Below are 23214 nucleotides of genomic sequence, written 5' to 3' on the forward strand. Positions count from 1 at the left end.
CGTCTGACCCAGATGTAAACATGGTATTCATTTCCCCCTTTTTTTTTTTAAGGGCACTTGGCAGTATCTGTAGAATTATGATGAAATCACACTGGGTGTAATATGACAATATTATTGTGTCTAATGTAACGCTATTAGTCTATGTTGCTAAATTGGAAATTGCATCTAGTTCTAGATTGATTGCAAGCTGTATTTCTAAATGAACATGAAGCTTCAGTCGGGTCAAAGTTTTCAGGTGGAGTCAGTCAGAAATGATTCACTGTTTGATGAACAAACAAGACGGTGTTGTTGAATTATTATTCATTGACTATTAGCAGGCCTTGCTTGTGGTTTACCTGTATTGGGCTTCCTCTACATGCTGTTTGTGATTTGCATCTAACCCACTGCTTTGCATTCAAGCCACAACATCTTGTTCAAATAGGTTTCGGTTTTGTGAAATGAAGGTCTTAAATTGAGGTCCCCATGAGGAAACAAGCTTATAAATCATACAGAATGAGTTTTTATTTATTTATTTATTTATTAATGTAAAAATGTTTTCTGTGATGGGCTAGGGTTAGTCTAAGAGGAGAGAATATACAGTTTGTACAGGATACAAATCATTACGTCAATGGAAAGTCCCCGCACAGATAGTAAACCAGACGTGTGTGTGTGCGTTGCACAACAGTGTATGTCAGCGTGTTCTCGTTTATTTTGTTGATCTTTTTTTCGAAACCTCTAGCCACTGAGGTATATCCCATGTGACAACTAACCCCGGTCTCCGCTTTAGCCCCAGTCTGTATATCTCACCACGGTAACGGATTTCTGTTTTTCGTTCATCACTTTCGGTTCTGACTCAGTGAAACCAGCTGATCCGCCCATTACAGCGAGAAACGAAACTAGACCAGCATAAAGGACACTGACAGATGCAAGACGCACTCATACTGAACACATCAGAGCCAGGTGAGTGCTCCAGATCATATTAGATAAGAATCGCTTTGTTTATACTATTATTTATATGTTATATCTACTGTCATTTGCTGCCGGCCGGTAATTTCTTCGTTTCAAAGAGAATAGTTTTAGCCTGTTGTGTTTTAGCCTGTTCATTTCCGGTAGTTGACTAGTACGCAGTCATTTCATTGTAAATGTATTATTATTATTTTTTTTCGCGAGTAATTGTCATTCTACAATATAAAAAAGTAACATTTTGATAAAGCATTTGAGAAAATTATATTTATAAAAGCATATTATTATGTTATTAATAGCATCTCTCTCTCTCTCTCTCTCTCTCTCTCTCTCTCTCTCTCTCTCTCTCTCTCTATATATATAGATAGATAGATAGATAGATATACACATACATGTGTTATATTAGGTTCTGTAGTATAAATACAGACTAGTTACCTTAGCGAGAAATGAAACTGATATAAATAATTGATCAGGTTCAGACATCAGCTGTATTTTACTTAGTGAGCTAAGCAAGATTTCAGAGATTAGTCATGTAGTCACGTGTGTGTTTGTCTTGAATGAGAGAGAAATTATGATGATAATTATTGTTTCTCAGATCACAATTGAAATTCTCAAAACTGCTTGTTTAACCACATCCTCTTGTCACTTTGGCACATCATAAAAGCAGTTGCCAATGCTTAGGCACATTCATCTGCTGTTTTCTACATGATCAATTGCGATGTGTAATATAGATAAAAAAAAACCATTATATTTATATGCCATATAGTTTAAATCAGGAAATACTGACAGACAGTGCACTTATTGACAACATGAAAAAGCATTTTGATATCTTATTTGTGAACAAAGACACAAGGACTTCTCATTCTGATGCATGCACTGATACACATTCACTGGGATAAATATTTACTTTTGAGAGATTAACTAAGGATTTTGAGCAAGTTAGTTTTCGCGGGTGATCCGTTGTATGGTGCTGTTTGTACAAATTGTTTAAAGAAATGCACTTATTGGGAGACTCATGCATTTTTGCTTAAAGGTGAAGAACCAACTCTATGTTCTGCAAGACCTCACTTTCCGTTAAACATATTTTATTGGACTGTTCCATTTTTAATGCAAATAGTCAACATTTTTATGAAGTATAAGCTCACTTAAGGACTTGTTTAGTGAGATTTTAACAGAAAAGGTTTCAGCTTTTTTTATCATATGTTAAAGTATAACATCTTGTATATAATAGGATTCCTGCTGTTTTGTTTTTCCTTTTGTTTTGTTTTTATTATTTTTATTGTATTCATGCAACTTTTGTATTTTTGTAACTCGTAGATTGCCTCAGATTCTGACATGGCATTAAAAAGCTATATTACTACTACTGCACTTATTGGTTTGAAAATGTTAAGGATGATTCAAGAAATGTACCAAAGAGACTGAGGAAAAGCTGTAAAATGTATGGAAGTCATTGCATTAGATCCAGGCTTTCAGCCAGAGGTAAAGCATAGCAGTGAAGGTATTGGAGGGGTCTTCAGAGAAGTAATATAACATTTTCTTCTTGATTATTTCTATTTTCTGTATAATCTATTGGTATAATTGCCTTGCAGATATATTAACAGCTGTATAATGGTCAATCCAAGAGGAGGAGGACAACAAAGAGGGAGAGGAGGCTTCAGTGGCCCTCAAAGAAGAGGTATAGATCTTTACATTCCCTCATTTTAAATTGGGCAAAAAAAAGTTGCTGTTTGGATTTACACAGGCAAATGCTTAAGAGTCTATGATTGGCTCATTATTGCAGTGATTATTTTGTTTCTAGCGTGTTATATGTTTGGCAACAGTTCTTCTAACCCTAACTGATGGAGTGGGTAGCTTTTCATTTCTTAAACAACCATGTAGGAAGACACATCATGGGCATATTCCAGGATGACAATGTCAAGATTCATTAGACTCAAACTGTGAAAGAATGGTTTGAGGGAGCATGAAGGTTTTGACCAAAAATTATTGCACATCTTGATGGAAATAACATCAAAACATTTATTTCCATCAAGAAGTGCATACATTTTTGGTCAAGGTCTTGTATTGACAATGCAAGAGTCCAGTACTCTGTAAAGTCTCCTCCAGCACATCCCAAAGGCTTTAATTGAATTTAAGGTCTGTGCCAATTCATGTGTGAAAATGATTCTTCATGCTCTTCCCAACCATTCTTTCACAATCTGAGCCTAATGAATCTTGACATTATCATCCTGAAATATGGCCATGATGCATCTTCCTACATGTTTGTTTAAGAAATGAAAAGCTACCCACTCCATCAATTAGGGTTAGAAGAACTGTTGCCAAACACATAACATGCTAGAAACATAATAATCTCTGCAATAATGATTCAATCATTGACTCTTAAGCGTTTGCCTATTTAAATTCAAACGGCGACTGTTTACATCCTCATTAATTATACACCACAATTTTATTTTAACAGATGGTTCTGTGCCTGGTCAAAGACAAGCAAGTAGGTCTCCCAATCGAACAAGAGGAAGAGGAGGTGGCCGAGGCGAGGGAGGAGGAAGAGGAGGAGGAAGAGGAGATGGAAGAGGTCGAGGAGATGGAAGAGGAGGTGGAAGAGGAGGTGGCCGAGGCGAGGGAGGAGGAAGAGGAGGAGATGGAAGAGGTCGAGGACCGTGGAGAGGAGAAAACCAACCACATCACCACCGCCTCCCTGTGATAAGAGGACGTCCAACAAACGCATCTTCACCTTTACGAGCATTTGGGAGACCTGTTTCTGGGTTCACTCATCAAACTCTTCTCAATTCTTATCATTTTCCGGCTCCTGTGAACCACCCTGAAGACACACGCCACCCACGAGCCAGTAGAAGCATGACTGACTTAAGAGCCAGTCCACAAGGTGAAGAACCTCAAAGAGGAAGAGAAGAAGCTATGAGAGGTAGAGGGGGTTTTGGGAGAGGGAGAGGAAGAGGAAGAGGGAGAGACGGCACACCTGATGTACGCAAACTGGGGTATAAAACGCTCGAAGGTCTACTGGAGAAAGAAGCGTCCGAGGTGGCCATCACCCTTTCATCTAGCAGTGGGCTTAAGAATCTGCTTGAGGAAGATCCAATGAGAGGCGACTTGGTGCAGCTGATCTGTCAGGTTCTCTGCAAGGCCTTCCAGTCTCGAATCGACCGCAAGAACGTCATGCATTTGGCTCGCATCTTCAAGGACTCGCCGTTTTTCCGTAACATCTTGCCCTATCATGTGACTGGAATGATGTCAGATCACATGCAAGCTCGAAGGGATCAGTATCCCCAACACTTGAGCAACATCATCAGCCTTCTCTCCGATGTTCTCAACATGTTTCCACACAGCTCTGTCCAATCTGTGTCAATGTTGGTGGCTCTTCTGAAACCAACCGTCAACCAGTTGCGTGCCTCCGGTGTGGATGTTCTCGACAGCACTGATGAGGACTTGGAGAGGGTGCAGGGTGTGGTGGACCATCTCCAAGAGAAATCAAGGGAAGGCACCTTGCGGACAGATAACTACTCCTTCCTAGCAGCGGATGAAGATGCTCCACCTGGGGAGGAAGACTTCAGGACGATGAGCATCTATCCAACCTATGATGAGTTCCACTTAGACGAGAGGCCTTTCCTGAGACCCAACATAATGTCTCAAAGCTTCCCTAATGCTCGCATCTATCTGGACACACACTTCCGACTTCTGCGTGAAGATTTCGTGAGGCCACTGCGAGAGGGCGTCAAGGAGCTCCTGAGGATCCAGCGCGATGATAACACTGATGGGGTACCAATCAAAAAGAGGCGTTTTGATGACATCAGAGTCTACACTGACACCCGATTGCTGTTGCCGCTCTGCACATCAACGGGAATCTCCTACAAAGTGCAGTTTGACCCACGGCCACTTAAGGTAATGATGAGCTTCTTTTCTAGTGTATTCTTTTCAAAGTTTCAAGTATTCATTATTTCAATGAGCTCATTATTTCTGCCTTAAATTATGAAATTGTTTAAATTAATAATTTTTTTGCTAACTGTGATTTTGTATATGTACATTTCTGAAATGCATAGCTTAGACAGTTACCTTTGATAACAGAACACTCTAAATTGTAATGTCCGAGAGAACTTAATGTCCTCTGTAATCCTAATCACGTTAACCTCTCTTACAGTTTGTCCGGTGGGAAAATTCCAAACGTCTTATTTACGGATCCCTTGTGTGTCTCTCCATGGACAACTTCGAAACCTTCCTGTTTGCCACTGTGGCCGATCGGGACCCAAAGTTTCTAAAGCGTGGACTGGTGAATCTCTCTTTTACTTCTGAAAGCAGGGCCAGAATGGCCACGGTTCAGCCCTCTGACTCCTTCCTGATGGTCGAGACCACGGCTTACTTTGAGGCCTACCGATACGTCCTAGATGGTCTCCAGGAGGAAGACGAAAATGATGTTCCCTTTCAAAGGTATGCAGGTTTGAAGTGTACGTCTTGTTCACTTGTGCAAAACTCTGTGGGTGGTTGCTATTTGGTTTGTAAGGTGTTCTGAATGGTTTTTAGAGTGTTGTTTTGTGGTTCTAGGGTGTTCTGGAAGTTTCTAGTTGGTTTCAAGTCAAAAGAGCTCACTGCCAAGTAGGGGATGTGCAATATACTGTATATCGTCTACGATAATATCGTGATTATTTGATTACATTATCGAGTATGTCCCGCATTTTGCAAAAACACATTTAGAGAGCGGAGCGCATGCATATACACTATGTGGTGTAGTCTAGTAGGTTAGACTAGTGTGCTTGAGCATATAGAGTGCACACTTTCACCGGGTGATTTGGTCTATTAAAATGCATTTTGAACACCCCCAATATTCAAGATAAGGGACATTTATATTTATATAATTTAAAGTAGTCAATCAGTAATCACACATAGTGTGTAATTTTTTTCTCCAAAATCAGCATTAATATTACAAATGTGATATCCAGTTCAAAAAACAAAAAGTTTATATTAAGTGACTTACATTTTAGACACAATATTGCCTGCTTTTGCTTTATTTTGCCAACAAAAATAATTCCAAAAAAGCCACAGGACTGTTTTGCATCTCTGAGGAACACACAGCGATGTTTCGTTACTGAATGAATGAACCCTTTGAATGAACGATTCAATGACTCGCTTAAGACAGTCAAATGCTTTGTTCCTGAATGAATCAGCCGTTTAAATGAATCGGTTCAATCTCATTGACTCACTCGTTAACAGTGACTTTCTGCCACCTACTCGTTGGTTTTAATTTCACAATTTAAGCATCATTTCAATTAAAAATATCAATATTCAACATTTTATGTTTAAAACATCCAAACATTATTTATGCATTTGTAACTGCAGGCTAAAGGCATTCATGTCCCTCTGAACTGCATTAAACAGTGTGTATAAATGCATCTAAATGCCACTTCAGATGCAGCTTCTGTGTTTCCTCTGCATTGCAAAGATTCATTTTGTTGATACTGATTTCATTTGGTTGATAAAAGCCCTATTGTGTCTTATTATCACAACTGAATTTGATTAAATGTAAGAATTTGACACAAAAGATGATGCATACCTTTAATTAGGTAAAAAAAAGGCTTTATAGATATAAAGATATAAATCAGTTTAAACTTATTGGAAAAGATCATTTCTGTCACTGATGCCTACTGACCTCCACACAGAATATGAAGAATATCAAACATTTTAGGAGTCAGCTGTCAATGACAGTCCTAAAGATGCACAACAAACACTCTCAGCAAAATATCGTCAAATTATTGTTATCGATGATATCCCAGAAAATACTGTGATATCCTTTTTTTGTCAATTTCGCGCACCCCTACAGCCAAGTCTTATTATTACATGTCTGAACAAAAGTAATAGTGTTGCTTGACTTTGTAAACACCACACATTTTTTATTTGTAACATTGGTGATGTAAACGTGTGTTGTTTTAGGTACATAGTGGAGTGCAACACAAATGTAGATCCTCCAGCTTATCTTCGGGTGGAGGGAAGGTCATACGATCTGTCGTGCATTACGGCAGAAGGACAGAAGAAGATCCCACCCTTCAACCCCCTGACCCAACACGCCTGGCCCGATGAGGAAACAATGGGTCTCGATGAAAGCCAACTTCAAGCACTGAAACTGGCCTTAACCAGTGAACTGGCCATCATACAGGGACCACCAGGCACAGGTGACTGTTTTAACTAATTCTGGTCTGATTACTCTTGAGGTCAAGTTGCATATGCACACAAAAAAAAGGACATTTTAACATTATAGATGCAACCTACTTCTTAACTACACAGATATCTGCTAATGATTCTGAAGATCCTGTTTGTTTTCTTCTTTGCAGGGAAGACTCATGTTGGACTAAAGATCGCTCAGGCTTTGCTAGAGAATCATGAGGCCTGGTCGAAGGGTTGCCCTATGCTGGTGGTCTGCTATACCAATCATGCTCTTGACCAGTTTCTAGAAGGTAACAATTTATTGATATGGCATTTATAAGAGCGTGAGGCTGATTTTTGCGTGATGGCACGGACAAAAACTTTCTTTGAGCCAACTATTAGATTAAATGGAAAGTTCTTTCTCATATGTCATGTGTCTCAGAAGTGATTTTTTGTTTGAAGCATTTAAACTTTGTTGGCTACTCCAGTCCAGAGAGTTCAAACTAACACATTAAAAGTGTGAACAGTAAAACTCTACAGCTTCATGTATGACATTATGAGATATTTCACAACTTGTGTCCCAGGCATCCATGGCTTCTTAAAGAAGGGCATTGTAAGAGTTGGAGGACGGAGTAACAGTGAAACTCTGAAGAGTTTCGGTCTGAGGGAGCTGACCAAGGCTCCAAACTTCCGGAAAAGTTTGCCACAGCACCTGAGGAAAGCCCATCATGAGGTGAGCCGTCTATCATGGACAAAACTCATATTTTATTGTGACATTTCTGTGTTTTCTTATTATTTGATTGTATTATACTGGTCCCTTATTTCTTAGGACTGTAAGTAGAATAAAAATAATTGCTTTATTTTATTATATTAGTCTATTATTTCTTAGGACTGTCAGTAGAATAAAAATATTTGATTTGAATTTATTGTATTATAGTAGTCTATTTTTTCTTAGGACTGTCAGTAGAATAAAAATAATTATTTTATTCTTTTTTATTAATTTATTTTATTATATTAGTCTATTATGTCTTAGGACTGTCAGTAGAATAAAAATATTTATTTTATTCTATTTTATTAATTTATTTTATTATATTAGTCTATTATGTCTTAGGACTGTCAGTAGAATAAAAATAATTATTTTATTAATTTATTTTATTATATTAGTCTATTATGTCTTAGGACTGTCAGTAGAATAAAAATAATTATTTTGTTCTATTTTATTAATTTATTTTATTATATTAGTCTATTATGTCTTAGGACTGTCAGTAGAATAAAAATAATTATTTTGTTCTATTTTATTAATTTATTTTATTATATTAGTCTATTATGTCTTGGACTGTCAGTAGAATAAAAATAATTATTTTGTTCTATTTTATTAATTTATTTTATTATATTAGTCTATTATGTCTTAGGACTGTCAGTAGAATAAAAATAATTATTTTATTCTATTTTATTAATTTATTTTATTATATTAGTCTATTATGTCTTAGGACTGTCAGTAGAATAAAAATAATTATTTTATTAATTTATTTTATTATATTAGTCTATTATGTCTTAGGACTGTCAGTAGAATACAAATAATTATTTTATTCTATTTTATTCATTTATTTTATTATATTAGTCTATTATGTCTTAGGACTGTCAGTAGAATAAAAATATTTATTTTATTCTATTTTATTAATTTATTTTATTATATTAGTCTATTATGTCTTAGGACTGTCAGTAGAATAAAAATAATTATTTTATTCTATTTTATTAATTTATTTTATTATATTAGTCTATTATGTCTTAGGACTGTCAGTAGAATAAAAATAATTATTTTATTCTATTTTATTAATTTATTTTATTATATTAGTCTATTATGTCTTAGGACTGTCAGTAGAATAAAAATAATTATTTTATTAATTTATTTTATTATATTAGTCTATTATGTCTTAGGACTGTCAGTAGAATACAAATAATTATTTTATTCTATTTTATTCATTTATTTTATTATATTAGTCTATTATGTCTTAGGACTGTCAGTAGAATAAAAATATTTATTTTATTCTATTTTATTAATTTATTTTATTATATTAGTCTATTATGTCTTAGGACTGTCAGTAGAATAAAAATAATTATTTTATTCTATTTTATTAATTTATTTTATTATATTAGTCTATTATGTCTTAGGACTGTCAGTAGAATAAAAATAATTATTTTATTAATTTATTTTATTATATTAGTCTATTATGTCTTAGGACTGTCAGTAGAATACAAATAATTATTTTATTCTATTTTATTCATTTATTTTATTATATTAGTCTATTATGTCTTAGGACTGTCAGTAGAATAAAAATATTTATTTTATTCTATTTTATTAATTTATTTTATTATATTAGTCTATTATGTCTTAGGACTGTCAGTAGAATAAAAATAATTATTTTATTCTATTTTATTAATTTATTTTATTATATTAGTCTATTATGTCTTAGGACTGTCAGTAGAATAAAAATATTTATTTTATTAATTTATTTTATTATATTAGTCTATTATGTCTTAGGACTGTCAGTAGAATACAAATAATTATTTTATTCTATTTTATTAATTTATTTTATTATATTAGTCTATTATGTCTTAGGACTGTCAGTAGAATAAAAATATTTATTTTATTCTATTTTATTAATTTATTTTATTATATTAGTCTATTATGTCTTAGGACTGTCAGTAGAATAAAAATAATTATTTTATTAATTTATTTTATTATATTAGTCTATTATGTCTTAGGACTGTCAGTAGAATAAAAATAATTATTTTGTTCTATTTTATTAATTTATTTTATTATAGTAGTCTATTATGTCTTAGGACTGTCAGTAGAATAAAAATAATTTTGTTCTATTTTATTAATTTATTTTATTATAGTAGTCTATTATTTCTTAGGACTGTCAGTAGAATAAAAATATTTATTTTATTTTATTAATTTATTTTATTATACTAGTCTATTTTTTCTTAGGACTGTAAGTAGAATAAAAATATTTATTTAATTTTTATTATACTATTTTTTTCTTAGGACTGCCAGTAGAATATAAATAATTGGATTATTTTATTTTATTATATTATACAAGTCTATTATTTCTTAGGACTGTCAGTAGGATAAAAATAATTTTGTTTTTTAATGTTGCTGTAAACACTTAAGTTGAATTTATATATATTTTTAAATGTTTTTAGATATTTGCATAAAATGTTCCTAAAGAAAACAAAATATGTAACAATTATTTCTCATTAATAATCTAATTAATGTCATTTATGTCAATTAAATGTGTGGCCGTGCTGTCATGCATGTGCATAACTTGTATTATAATATGCAGATTTGTCAGGGTGTTTTTATTTCTTACATATTTATCATATTTATCAAAAGTTATCTGAAAAAAATGATGTGCCATTGTGTCTCATAATATATGAATGATATTTCTAATGAGTTGTGTTGTGTGTGCTCAGATCTACACACAGATGGAGGCGGCAGAGGAGGTCTTAAAGACACAGACCGCTCAGCTCGAGTGCAGTTTGCGTGGCGTTCTCAGAGAAGACTTTCTGGAAAGATACATCTCAGCTGAGCACTGGGACAGTCTGTGTCTACAGCCAGTGAGTCTGTCCACACACACACACACACACACACACACACACACACACACACACACACACACACACACACACACACACACACACACACACACACACACACACACACACACACACACACACACACACACACACACACACACACACACACACACACACACACACACACACACACACACACAGAGACACACACACACACACACAGAGACACAGACACACACACACACACACACACACACACACACACACACAGGCTGAAACTAGCTCAGCTGCCAAACATGCCATCCATATATACTTTATACAGAAGCAATTCTGGACCCTGCTTAACCCTGTAATGTCTACTGTGTCATATTTATAGCCAGTTTCTAAGGCTTCTAAATGATCTCAACTTTGCTGTAAAACCTGTTGCACACAGTCATTCTGTCGTCTGATTGATCGTTCATGCTTTTTTTTTAGCCAGTAAAAATCCCTTTAGTATAATTGTACAAACGTCCTTCAGCTCATGCTGGGAAATCTTGACAGATTTTTAGTCTGTAAACGTAACATTTTTAGAAGTAAACGTAAGATTCACTTTTAAATTGTTAGTAATATTTCAAGATGAACACTTCCTGGACTGAAGCAACATGATTTACATGATTATCCATATATTAGTTATTATAAATATCATGAGTATCAAATATGATCATCAGGCTTTTGAGGAAGGTTGATTTGTTAATCTCTCAATCATCATTGTATTGCATTTCAATATATATTTTAAAACTACATGCTTTGATAATAAACTAAGCATTTAAATATCGTCTTACTAAGAGATATTATTGGCAGATATAGAGTGACGACTGATATTTATATGCTTTTATGTAAGTAGTCTGCTATACTGGTAAAAAGATCGGTAACACTTTATTTTACAGTGTCTTTGTTACATATGTTACATGTACTTACCATAGTAATAACAGTAAATGATGCATAATTACATGCAATTAACCCTCAACCAAACCCTAATCCTACCCTAACCCTATAGTAAGTACATGTAGTTGATTAATATTACTCAGTATGTAAATATATAATTACACTGTAACAATGACACCTTTAAATAAAGTGTAACCAAAAGATCTATTAGAATTTGATCTCAATTTTGTGGCATATAAATTTCAGCATCTGCACTAAATTGCATATTTTTGCTCAGTTTGGGCCTAAAATTTTAGGTAAAATTACCTCAAATTTAGGTATTTTCCCTCCTATGTTTTGTCTAAAGGTTCAATTAACTTCCATTTCAAAATATTAGGCCATATGTTAGGCTTTACAGGCTTAAACATCATGCCATATAATCATGTGACTTGTAATATGTACATAGTTTTTACTCACAGTAATTTTCATAATGTCTGTGTTAGGTGTATGATGGCTTTGAGAGCGTGGGGAAGAAGAAGCCTTCGATGATAGCAGAGTGGCTCGGCATCGGGTCCAATATTTTCTTGCAGGGGTCACAACTAACATTTGGAGGAGGTGAGACTCTAACAGACCAAACACAACGTCGACAACAATTTATCTTTTTATATTATATATGAGGTCAAATAAATCACCACATGCTTTTTTTTTTAACCTGTTAACTGTCACCCCCCTTTTTTTGAGTAGACATGAAAATGCACATTTAGAACTTAAATGGTTGTAATTAAAGAATGCTTTGGAGTATAGACGTACAATTGGTCTTGTTTTAAAGAAGACATTTGGCAGATTTTTAGAAGTGAAATAAATTAAGGAAGTGAAAGAGAAAAAAAGTTATAGAAGTTTGAGTTTATGGAAATGTACAATGTAAAAAATGTAATTATTAATATTTTATATAAAATATATATTTTTTAAACCTGGGCGACTCTAAAACTGCAACAAAAAAAATCAAAGTCAAAAATCTAAAACAAGTTGTGTTTCAAAATGTAGGTTGATATCTCAAAAAATGAGTTTTCAGTAAGATTTTGTGTGGGCGCAGTACTGAACGCTTCCACTAGGTGACAACCAGACTCCATTACTGCCCATATAAGGGCGCCTCCATTTCCATGTGTGGTTTGAGTGATCTGAACCATTATTTCCACAATTTTCATACAATTTATGAAGTAGACATCCTATTCAGAAGTAATATGGGAAGTTTGGCAGATTTTGATATGAATTCAACCTCTAAGAAACACATAAAAAGAACACATATGTGCGCTATAGCTCGCTGCCACATCACAAATGGTGAATCTATTATTTTTTTCTTTTATATTTAAAACATTTTCAGACCCTTTTTTCAAAAATAATTGAATGGATGCTATCTTTTGAACTCTTGGCATGAAAACAAACTGAGGTTTCTACCATTCTTTCATGATTTCTCATGTTCATTGCTATTTCAAAATAAAGGTCTGAACACGCCTTAGGAATATGAAAATATACTTGTTGCAAATTGATAAATTATGGCTCCTCTGTAATTTCAGTCACCAAATATGAAAACTAGAGATTGTAAGCTTTCAAATGATATATAGTTTGTCAAGATTAGTTTAGGTTTAGTATAGGATATTAATGTTTTAAATATGTAATGGCTTTGGGCCCACCAGTGGGCCAGTGAAAGGAATGGCTTTTCAATGGCATTTTCTTCATGCTTTAATGCACAATGATTTCCCCTCACCACTGAGATGCAGTATTTATTATAATTTGGTGCTAAATGCAAAAACTGCCAAAGTACTCATAAGACAAAGGGTTCAAGTTGAACACTTAGTTCAACATGTATTGGCATGAAATAGACATTGATTATACAGCTCATCGTGTCCCTCTGCTGGTTAATCCTGCAAATGTGCCTCTGAACGCTAGTTGTGATCAGATTTCACAGATGAGAGGGTCTCGGATTTCATGACTAAGCACATCTACATCTTTTTATTTCTGCATGCTGATAAAGCACAACATATTTGGGATCAGGACACATAACAGATTGTGTTGTGGTCAATGAACGCATCCAGAGTGTGTTTGAGCTCGTTTAACTATACTTGTAATGTTTTAAGGGTGTAACACTTTACAATGAGGTTCGTTAGTTAACATTAGTCATTAGTTAGCATGAACTAATAATGAACTGCACGTTTACAGCATTTAATAATCTTTGTTAATGTTAACTTAAACATTTACCAATACTGTATTAAAATCGTGTTAACATCAGTTAATGCTGTGAACTAACATGAACAAACAATGAACAGCCGTATTTTTATTATCTAACATTAACAAAGATGAATAAATACTGTAACAAATGTATTGTAGTGCATGTTAGTTAATGTTAACTAATGAACCTTATTGATTGCAAAGTGTTACCATTTTAAGCAACATCCATAAACAGTCATTTATTACAGAAACTTCATATTCTATCTGTATAGTAACCATGGTAACTTTCACATAGGAAATCGAACTTTTCAAATCTGAAGATATTAAGTTTCTGTAATACAACTCCATATTCAGCATTACAAACATCTCTCTTTCTTCCTCAGAGGCGGCAGATGACAACGAGGCACAACTGGAGGACGAGGAACTGATCGAGATAGAAGAAGAGGCTGAACTGCTCCAGGCAGAGAGGATATTGTTGGATTCAGATCATCGGGATAAAGACCACCAGAAACTGAAACGGGATGAGAAAAGCATCGCTGACATGGCTGAGCTGATGTTGTCTTTGAACCTGAATGATACTGAACCTCAACCAGACCCGAGTCACAACCAGAGCCAGGCTCAGGCCGAGGAATGGCAGGTATGAATATTCATGCATTATTAATAACACTTGACAATAAGGTTCATTAGTTAACATGAACTAAGAAAGAAACAATACTTCTTTAGCATTTATTAATCTTACTAAATATCAATTTCAACATTTACTTATGTTATTAAAATCAAAGTTTGTATTTGTTAATGTTAGTTAATGCTGTGAACTAACATGAGCTGTATTTTTATTAGCTAACATTAACAAAGATGAATAAATACTGTAACAAATGTATTGATCATTGTTAGTTCATGTTAGTTAACACATTAACTAATGTTAACTAATGAACCTTATTATATTAAATATAAATTTTTATTTAATCATTTAAGCCATGCGTGTGTGTATTCAACATTTCCTACAAATACTTAAAATTTGAATATCGTGCAAAAGTTCATTTATTTCAGTAATTCAACTTAAAAGGTGAAACTAATATATTATATAGACTCATTACATGCAAAGTGAGATATTTCAAGCCTTTATTTGTTATAATTTTGATGATTATGGCTTACAGCTATGAAAACCTTTTCACAATATTCTGATTTTGAATTTGGGGTTTTCATAGCTGTAAGCCATAATCATCAAAATGATAACAAATAAAGGCTTGAAATATCTCACTTTGCATGTAATGAGTCTATATAATATATTAGTTTCACCTTTTAAGTTGAATTACTGAAATAAATGAACTTTTGCACGATATTCAGATTTTTTCGAGTTTCAGCTGTACTGTACTATTCAGTGTGTGTTTTGATGACCTCAGTGCTACTGTTCTGTTCATGTGTGTTCAGGTGCAAGGCCATCAGAAGAAAAAAATGAAGCAAATGGCTCGAAAAGAGCTGAGGAAGACTTCAGCCATGAGTGAGGAACAAGAAAGGCGAATCAGCGATGTGTGGAGCCTGAATCTGAAAGACAAATGGAGACTGTATCGGTAAGACACACACACACACACACACACAAACACACACACACACACACACACACACACACACACACACACACACACACACACACACACACACACACACACACACACACACACACACACACACTCACTCCCTCCACGAGATGGCAGCATCTACCCACAAATCAGTGAAGGGAAGTTCAGATCATTTTTACTGATCTTTGAGTCAGCGAAAACAAACCTTTTTCCAAGTAATTTCATTCATTTCAGCAGAATATAATTATTATGTTACATGTTAATAACCAAATTCCCCAACACATCAACTTATGCAAACGTTGATCACATTTAGAATAAGAAAAAAAAACTATAATGCAGGCCAAGGCCAAATTATGAGAAAAATAAATGATTAATTAATTGCTTAGCTGGGTCTTCAGGCGATGCACTCTGTTAGTTTATCTCTCCTCACCTCCAGATCCGAGTTGTTCTTTTGTCAATTCACATAGGCTGAAGAGAAATGATTAGTTCACCTCCTGAGTCTTCGGGTGCGAGTCGTTCATTCATCTCGAGTTATGGAGAAGAGCCATCATGACAGAAATGACCGACTCAGACCTGAAGACTCATGAGTTGAATCAATCATTTCTGCATTGCCTTAAGGCAGGGTCTATTTCTGCAGATATATTTGTCTATATTCGTCACTGAAAAAGGGAAACTGACACTGTAGGCGGCAGATACACACCGTAAACAAAGCAGCACGTGCTCACCGGTTTGAATATCAGTCATGCTGATCACTTTCTTTATTCCACTCGGCTCATGTTATTATTAAAATATTCACCCAGGAACACTCAGGTGTGACGTAAAATTAGAAACCCATCACTACCACAAATTTGTTTAAGGTGCACCAGGGAACTAACATCTTAATCTAAGATTCAAATGCCCGGTTTCACAGACAGGGCTTAGATTAAGCCAGGATTAGGTCTTAGGGCCCTATCTTGCACCCAGCGCAATTGACTTTGTACAGCGACGCATGTATTATTCCTATTTTGCACCCGCGCACAGCGGACTTTTCCCTCCACAGGCGCACGCCGGTAAATTAGGGAATGAACTTGTGCTCCCGGGGGCGGTTCAGCGAAAAGAGGAGGCGTGTTCCGGCGCAAACGTTCCCTGGTGCTATTTTGCAGGTTTAGAAAACAATTCCACAGACCAGGAGAAACCTAGTCTAAAGTCAGTGGTGTGTTGCGCATGTTATTCAGATGCTATTTTAAGGGCGCATGCTTGGCCATAATCAATGTAGCGTGTGCACAACGCGCATACACTTTGCTTCTATCATCTACACAGAAGTTCTCATTTTTGCAAATCATACATTATTACAAGGAAAAATATTAACACACGAGGGAAATCATTGTTGTGTCCATGAAGATGTGAAAAAATAGGCATAAATCTAGCTTACACATTTACCCAAATTATTGTACGCCTGTTTAACCGAAGCTAATTTGGGTGTGTTTCTCCATCCCCAATGTCACTTCTCTGTGTTTTACGGCCCTGACGAGAACGTCGGTCTCCTCGGCTGTGAACCGCTCCTGGCGTGCGTCTGGCAAATCCGCCGTTATAATAGCAATCCGCCATGGAACAAGCGCGCCTGCTCTTAAAGGGAATGTGAGATGATGCTCTGATTGGTTTATTTCACGTTACGCCCAAACCACACCTATGAGTAATGAAGCTACTTCAGACCAACACATTTTAGATTTGCGTCGGGCGCAAGAGTCATTTATCCCGCCGGTATAATAGCAACAGCGCCGAGACCCGCCCACAAAGTTACTTGCGTTTCAGATCGTTAAAATAGGGCCCTTAGTGTCAATTAGGCATTTAAGTAGCTTATGTCAGTGACATTGTTTTGTCTCAAGATGCACACCAGTATTGTTTCTTTCTACGTTTACAAAAGCTACTTAAATGCCCTAATTGAACTAATGCCAAATCCTGGCTTAATCTAAACCCTGTCTTTGAAACCGGGCCTTTTATCGATCAAGTTGTTTTCAGTTAAAACAGCTCAAACATGCATTTTAGTCAGTCAGGGACTAGCTTAAGCCTTGTCTGTGAAACCAGTGGAAAATAAATTCATGGTATAACAACTTCGTTTCCTCCTTCAGCCTTTGGGTTTTGCGCTATCGGACTGATCTTCGCACCAAAACCCTGGACGCTGAGCAGGTCTATCAGGACGCAGCGGAGCGTCTGAATGAAATCCGCCGTCGTGAGGACCTGTGTGTGTTACAGCAGGCTCTGGTCGTGGGTATGACCACCACAGGAGCGGCTAAATACAGACAGGCTCTTCAGGAGCTGCGGCCCAGACTGGTGATCGTGGAGGAGGCGGCGGAGGTGTTGGAGGCGCACACCATCACCACCCTCAGCAAAGCCTGCCAGCACCTCATACTGATCGGGGATCACCAGCAGGTACACATGACTTGATAAATTGCTGAGACTATCAATGATTCAGGAAATATTCTGGGCCAAATAAGTGTGTAATTTCCAGCAAAATATAAATGCAATAATTGAATGATTATCAGGAATCTCTTTACCAAAAAAAAAATGTTGACGCACTCAGAGAACCTCATAAAGAAATGTTGGTAACACTTTACAATAAGGTCACATTTGTTAACATTAGTTAATATATTAACTAACACGAACTAACAATGAGCAATACATTTGTAACAGTATTTATTAATCTTTGTTAATGTTAGTTTAATAAAAATCCAGCTGTTCATTGTTTGTTCATGTTAGTTCACAGTGCATTAATTAATGTTAGCAAATACAACATTTGATTTTAATAATGTATTAGTAAATGTTGAAATTAACATTAACTAAGATTAATAAACGCTTAGTTCATGTTAACTAATAAAACCTTTTTGTAAAGTGTTACCGAAATGTTAATGTCTCATTGTATTAATTTTAACAGTTAGGCCTGGTTTCACACACAGGTCTTAGATTAAGCCAGTTCAATTATGACATTTAATGTCATGTCAATATTTAATAAACATGCCGTAGAAAAAGAAAAAAAACATTACTGGTGTGCATTTAGAAACAAAACAAAGGCACTGACATATTTTAAAGATTTTAAAAACAGCTCAAACATGCATTTTAGTCTGGGACTAGACTTAAGCATTGTCTGTAGTCCCGGGGTTAATGTAAACAGTAAATACTTCTGTAGTAATAACCAAAATGCTAATTCTTTCTGTATTTGAACCTGCACAGCTGAGGCCTAGCGCAACAGTGTATGATCTTGCCAAGAATTTCAATCTGGAAGTGTCGATGTTTGAGAGGCTTGTCAAAGTGAACTTCCCGTTTGTGCGCCTCAACTACCAGGTTAGTTACTGTACCATCACATCAGCCACTGGGTTACATATTCACAGATGTCAATAATTCCTCTAGTGAATCATGTGCTAAAACAACAATCCTGTTCTTTATATTTTGTTTGTTTCTAGCATCGCATGAGGCCAAGCATCGCTCGACTATTGACTCCTCATATCTATGAAACCCTGGAAAACCACCCCTCTGTGCTGGAGTATGACAATGTCAAGGTAAGGAATTTAAGTGAACATAATTGCACAACCTTAGATGCTCAATGTCATTATTTATACTTATCACAATTATTTGGCTATTACTAAAATTAATCTACTTGACACCTGTATCTTTGGGTCTATAGGGGCTTCTGACAAATCTCTTTTTTGTGGATCATTCTCAACATGAGGAAGAGATTAAGGACGGACGGAGTCACCAGAATCCTCACGAAGCTTGTTTTGTTGTTCAGCTTTGCCGGTACTTGCTTAACCAGGAATACAAACCTTCCCAGATTACCATTCTCACAACATACACCGGACAACTTCACTGTCTGCGTAAGCTCATGCCCTCTCCAGAATTCACTGGCGTCAAAGTCCATGTCGTTGACAAATACCAAGGGGAGGAGAATGATATCATCATATTGTCTCTAGTGCGCAGCAACCGTCAGGGGAGGGTCGGCTTCCTGAACATATCAAACCGAGTCTGTGTTGCTCTCTCTCGTGCTAAGATGGGTCTTTATTGTATTGGGGATATGGACATGCTTAGCTCGGTTAAACTGTGGAGCAACATCATTCACACTCTGAGAGAGCAGGATCAAGTGGGTGCTGCTTTGACGTTGAGCTGTCAGAACCATCCGGAGAAACGGATCCAGGCTTCATGCGGGAATGACTTCAAAGGTGCCCCTGAGGGTGGTTGCGATCAGCCCTGCGAGTACCGCCTGGAGTGTGGCCACGTGTGCACCCGTATGTGCCACCCATACGATGCTGAGCACAAGAAATACCAGTGCATGAAAGACTGCCCAAAGGTGATGTGTGAACTGGGCCACAAATGCATGAAACGCTGTTACCAAGTGTGCGGTAAATGCCGGGTACTCGTAGACAAGATAATACCATCATGCCTGCACAATCAAATGGTGCCCTGCCACCAAGACCCTGCAACATTTGCGTGTCAAGTGCATTGCCAAAAGACCCTCCAATGCGGCCATCCATGCAAGGCGGCTTGTGGAGACTCCTGCACCTCTCAGTGCATGACAAGAGTTCAGATGCAGCTAAAATGTGGACACATCCAAGAAGAACCATGCTATATTTCCAGGGACCCCAAAAATGAGCCAATCTGCAGAACGAAATGTGGCACCACCTTGAAATGTGGCCACACTTGCCCAGGAACTTGCCATGGTTGCTATCAAGGTCGCCTGCATAAAGGATGCACCCACAAATGCCGAGAAACCCTTGTGTGTTCTCATCCGTGTCGGGAACCCTGTGTCAGAGATTGTCCACCATGTTCCTCACTTTGCGAGAACCGTTGCGTCCACAGCATCTGTAAGAAGACTTGTGGACAGCCTTGCGCCCGCTGCATCGAACCCTGCGAATGGCAGTGCCCTCACTACAGCTGTACCAAGCTGTGTCACGAACCGTGCGACCGGCCACCGTGTTTAGTTCCCTGTAACAAAAACTTATCCTGTGGACATCGTTGCATAGGCCTGTGCGGAGACCCTTGTCCCAATAAGTGTCGCGTTTGCAACAAGGAAGAGGTCACGGAGATCTTCTTCGGCAGTGAAGACGAACCGGATGCTTGTTTTATTCAGCTAGAAGATTGCAAGCACTTGTTTGAGACCAAAGGAATGGATCAATACATGAGTCTCGACGAAGACCAAGGTTCTGGATTGGATCAAAGGGCAATTAAACTCAAGGAATGTCCAAGGTGTCGCACTCCCATCCGTAGAAACCTTCGGTATGGCACTCACATCAACCGCAGCCTGGCAGCCATCGAGATGGTCAAGGAGAAGATCAATGGTGTGCCTGATATTATCAAGCAACAGCAGGAAGACCTACGTTTTCAACTGCTTGAGCAGAACAACTTGAAGTATCATCTTCCCAAAGAGTTCGCCTCCCTTGATGAGAAACTCAACACAAAGGACCTTTCATACCAACAACTTTGGCATCTCGAGAACTTGATGAGCTTCCTCGAGAGCATTGGGAAACTGAAAGAAATGCAGACAGAACATATGGCACCACAAGACGATTTTAAGTTCTCCCGCAAAGTCGAAGAAGCTTTGAACTTTCTCATGGATCGAAGTCAGAGGTTTTCAGACCAGCAGGTTGCAGATCTCGAACGTGAATTGAAGAGACTCTCCTACCTGGCTGAGCTCAACGTGCGCTGCAAGATGTCTCATTTTAAACTTTCAGACGTCGTTCTTGCCACCGAGGTCCAGCAGTTAAGAGAGATCCTGGAGGACACCTTGCCTTTCTCTGAGGGTCTAGAACGTACAGTCAAGAAAATGTTCACGAAGCTGGATGATAAACTACCACGCAGCGGCCTAGGTATCACTGAGGATGAGAGGGTGATGATACTCAAAGCCATCGGTTTGAAAAAAGGGCATTGGTACAAATGTCCCAATGGACACGTATATGCAATTGGTGAATGTGGGGGTGCTATGGTAGAAAGCAAATGTCCAGAATGCAACGCTGCTATTGGAGGTACTAATCACAATCTCCTTCAGGGAAACGCTGTGGCGTCTGAGATGGATGGTGCAGAACATGCTGCCTGGTCAGATGCTGCCAACATGGCAAACTATAACCTGATCAACTTTGAAGATTGAAATTCTCAAGCCCCTTTCACATAGAGATTCACATAGAAATATACTGATTATGTGTCCCGGGATCGTTTGATTTGATTTTGGTTCATTCATACTGACAGGGGTTTTCTGGAATCTGGATGTGGCGTGTTTGCAGACATTTTTTTCGTCCTCCTTTTGTTCCTTGACGAACACAAACTTTCTTCTTTGTTAATGTGAAGCGTGAACATTGATGTGCATTTAAAACCCCCGGTCAAAGAGTTGCACGATTACTACGTCATTGCGACGACACACCCCTTACGCCATTGGTCCTGCCTTTTATCAACACAGGGTCATTCCTGGACTGATCCTAGCAATGTTACTTGGTCCCCATTCCGGAATCAATCCTGGGATGTGTTTGCGTTCACACAGAAGGCACTTTAGCAATTCTATGGCATTTTTCTGGGATCAACGCTCTGTGAGAAAGGGGCTATCGTTGTCTTCTGTGTGCAGATAGGTGTTGGGTTTTAATCCTGTAACACAAATCATGAAATGTGGCTTTTAACCAAGTAAGCAGGTTGCACCTTTTTTCAGAGGAAATTGTAATTTAACAGTTAGCAAGAGAGTTTAAAGTGAACTTTTTCTCATGCTTGCCACTGAAGGGAGAATGATTGACGGGTGCATTATTTCCTCGCATTGATTTTGTGCCTATGATGAATTATGGTATTTTTTTTCTTGTAGTAGGTATATTTGTTGTTGTTCTACTACTGTACGTGCAACTAGTCAATCACTTGATGAAATGCTCCTTCCACTTGGTTATGATCCTCATATATTCATTTGGTGGAGAAAAACACTTCCAGCTAAAATTATGATGGCATATTTTCCATGAACAACGTTTCTTAGAAGATGCAAATAATTTCTTTAGAAGACATGTCAGATTTAAAAAAAGTGACATGAGAGTCAAAATCATTTTTACTGCCTGCTAATTGATGAGTAACGTACTCATCAAAGCCTATTTTAACTCTCATTTCATGCGTAGTGAGTTGAACCAGGGTCCAGCTGCATAAACATAGCCACTATGTTAAGACTGTGTCTGAAGAACTAGCCTGAATTAGACCAATCTACCTTTTTATGTTACTGACAATTAAAGCTGACCTGTCTTAAAGAAAAATTAAGAGTAACTTATAAGACTAGACTTTGCAGTTTATGCAACCACTGGTTAGAAATATTACGCTCTGTACATTTCAATGCATCAGCTTTTTTTTTCTCTTTTTTTTTTTTTTTTACAGTAATTAAGTTAGTTTGTTTTAAGTCCAACATATTCATGCTCCTAATAAAGGAGGTCCGTGCATAGTCTTATAAAGCAGATAGTTGTGGTTCTAGATGCTGATTGGTTAATATGGTGTTCTAGGCTATGACTATAAATGTCCTGGATCCAGATGTGCTAAAATACACAATGCTAACCAATGAAATTACCTGTAGCTTGTATGCATGCTCACAGAAGAATAGCACTTAATCATAAATATGCTTAATAAAATCATGTTTTAATGAAAATGTGTGTATTTTTTATTGAATACTAACCATTTCATAAAAGCAATAAGGCACTTGAGGCCATGTTTTATTGTGAATACACCAAAATTCTCATGCTTTATTGCATGCTTTAGTTGTGTGTACTAACATTTGTCCTTAGCTTAATTTCACTAGGTGGCAGCAGTGTACTGGTCAACAACTCTCCCAGCTTGTGTTGGGACAAAG

General features: G+C 36.9%; 1 protein-coding gene across 2 annotated transcripts; it reads left to right on the forward strand.

Annotated features, from left to right (window-relative positions):
- The first annotated feature begins 629 nt into the window (after positions 1 to 629).
- Positions 630 to 23013, forward strand: znfx1 (zinc finger, NFX1-type containing 1). 2 transcript variants are annotated; one of them, XM_082136296.1, is made up of 15 exons: positions 630 to 939; positions 2532 to 2617; positions 3398 to 4833; positions 5090 to 5376; positions 6874 to 7112; positions 7272 to 7394; positions 7668 to 7816; positions 10561 to 10704; positions 12090 to 12201; positions 14196 to 14449; positions 15244 to 15383; positions 17501 to 17801; positions 18600 to 18710; positions 18830 to 18925; positions 19051 to 23013. In XM_082136296.1, exons 2-15 carry the CDS (start codon positions 2551 to 2553, stop codon positions 21502 to 21504), a joined length of 5913 nt encoding a protein of 1970 aa, XP_081992422.1. In that variant the 5' UTR covers positions 630 to 939; positions 2532 to 2550; the 3' UTR covers positions 21505 to 23013. The 2 variants fall into 2 exon arrangements, with proteins under 2 accessions (XP_081992422.1, XP_081992423.1); XM_082136297.1 differs by having other exon boundaries at positions 631 to 939; positions 14205 to 14449.
- Positions 23014 to 23214: the final 201 nt, after the last annotated feature.

This window comes from Leuciscus leuciscus (genome assembly GCF_965113295.1).
Source record: "Leuciscus leuciscus genome assembly, chromosome: 14".
Lineage (NCBI taxonomy): Eukaryota > Metazoa > Chordata > Actinopteri > Cypriniformes > Leuciscidae > Leuciscus > Leuciscus leuciscus.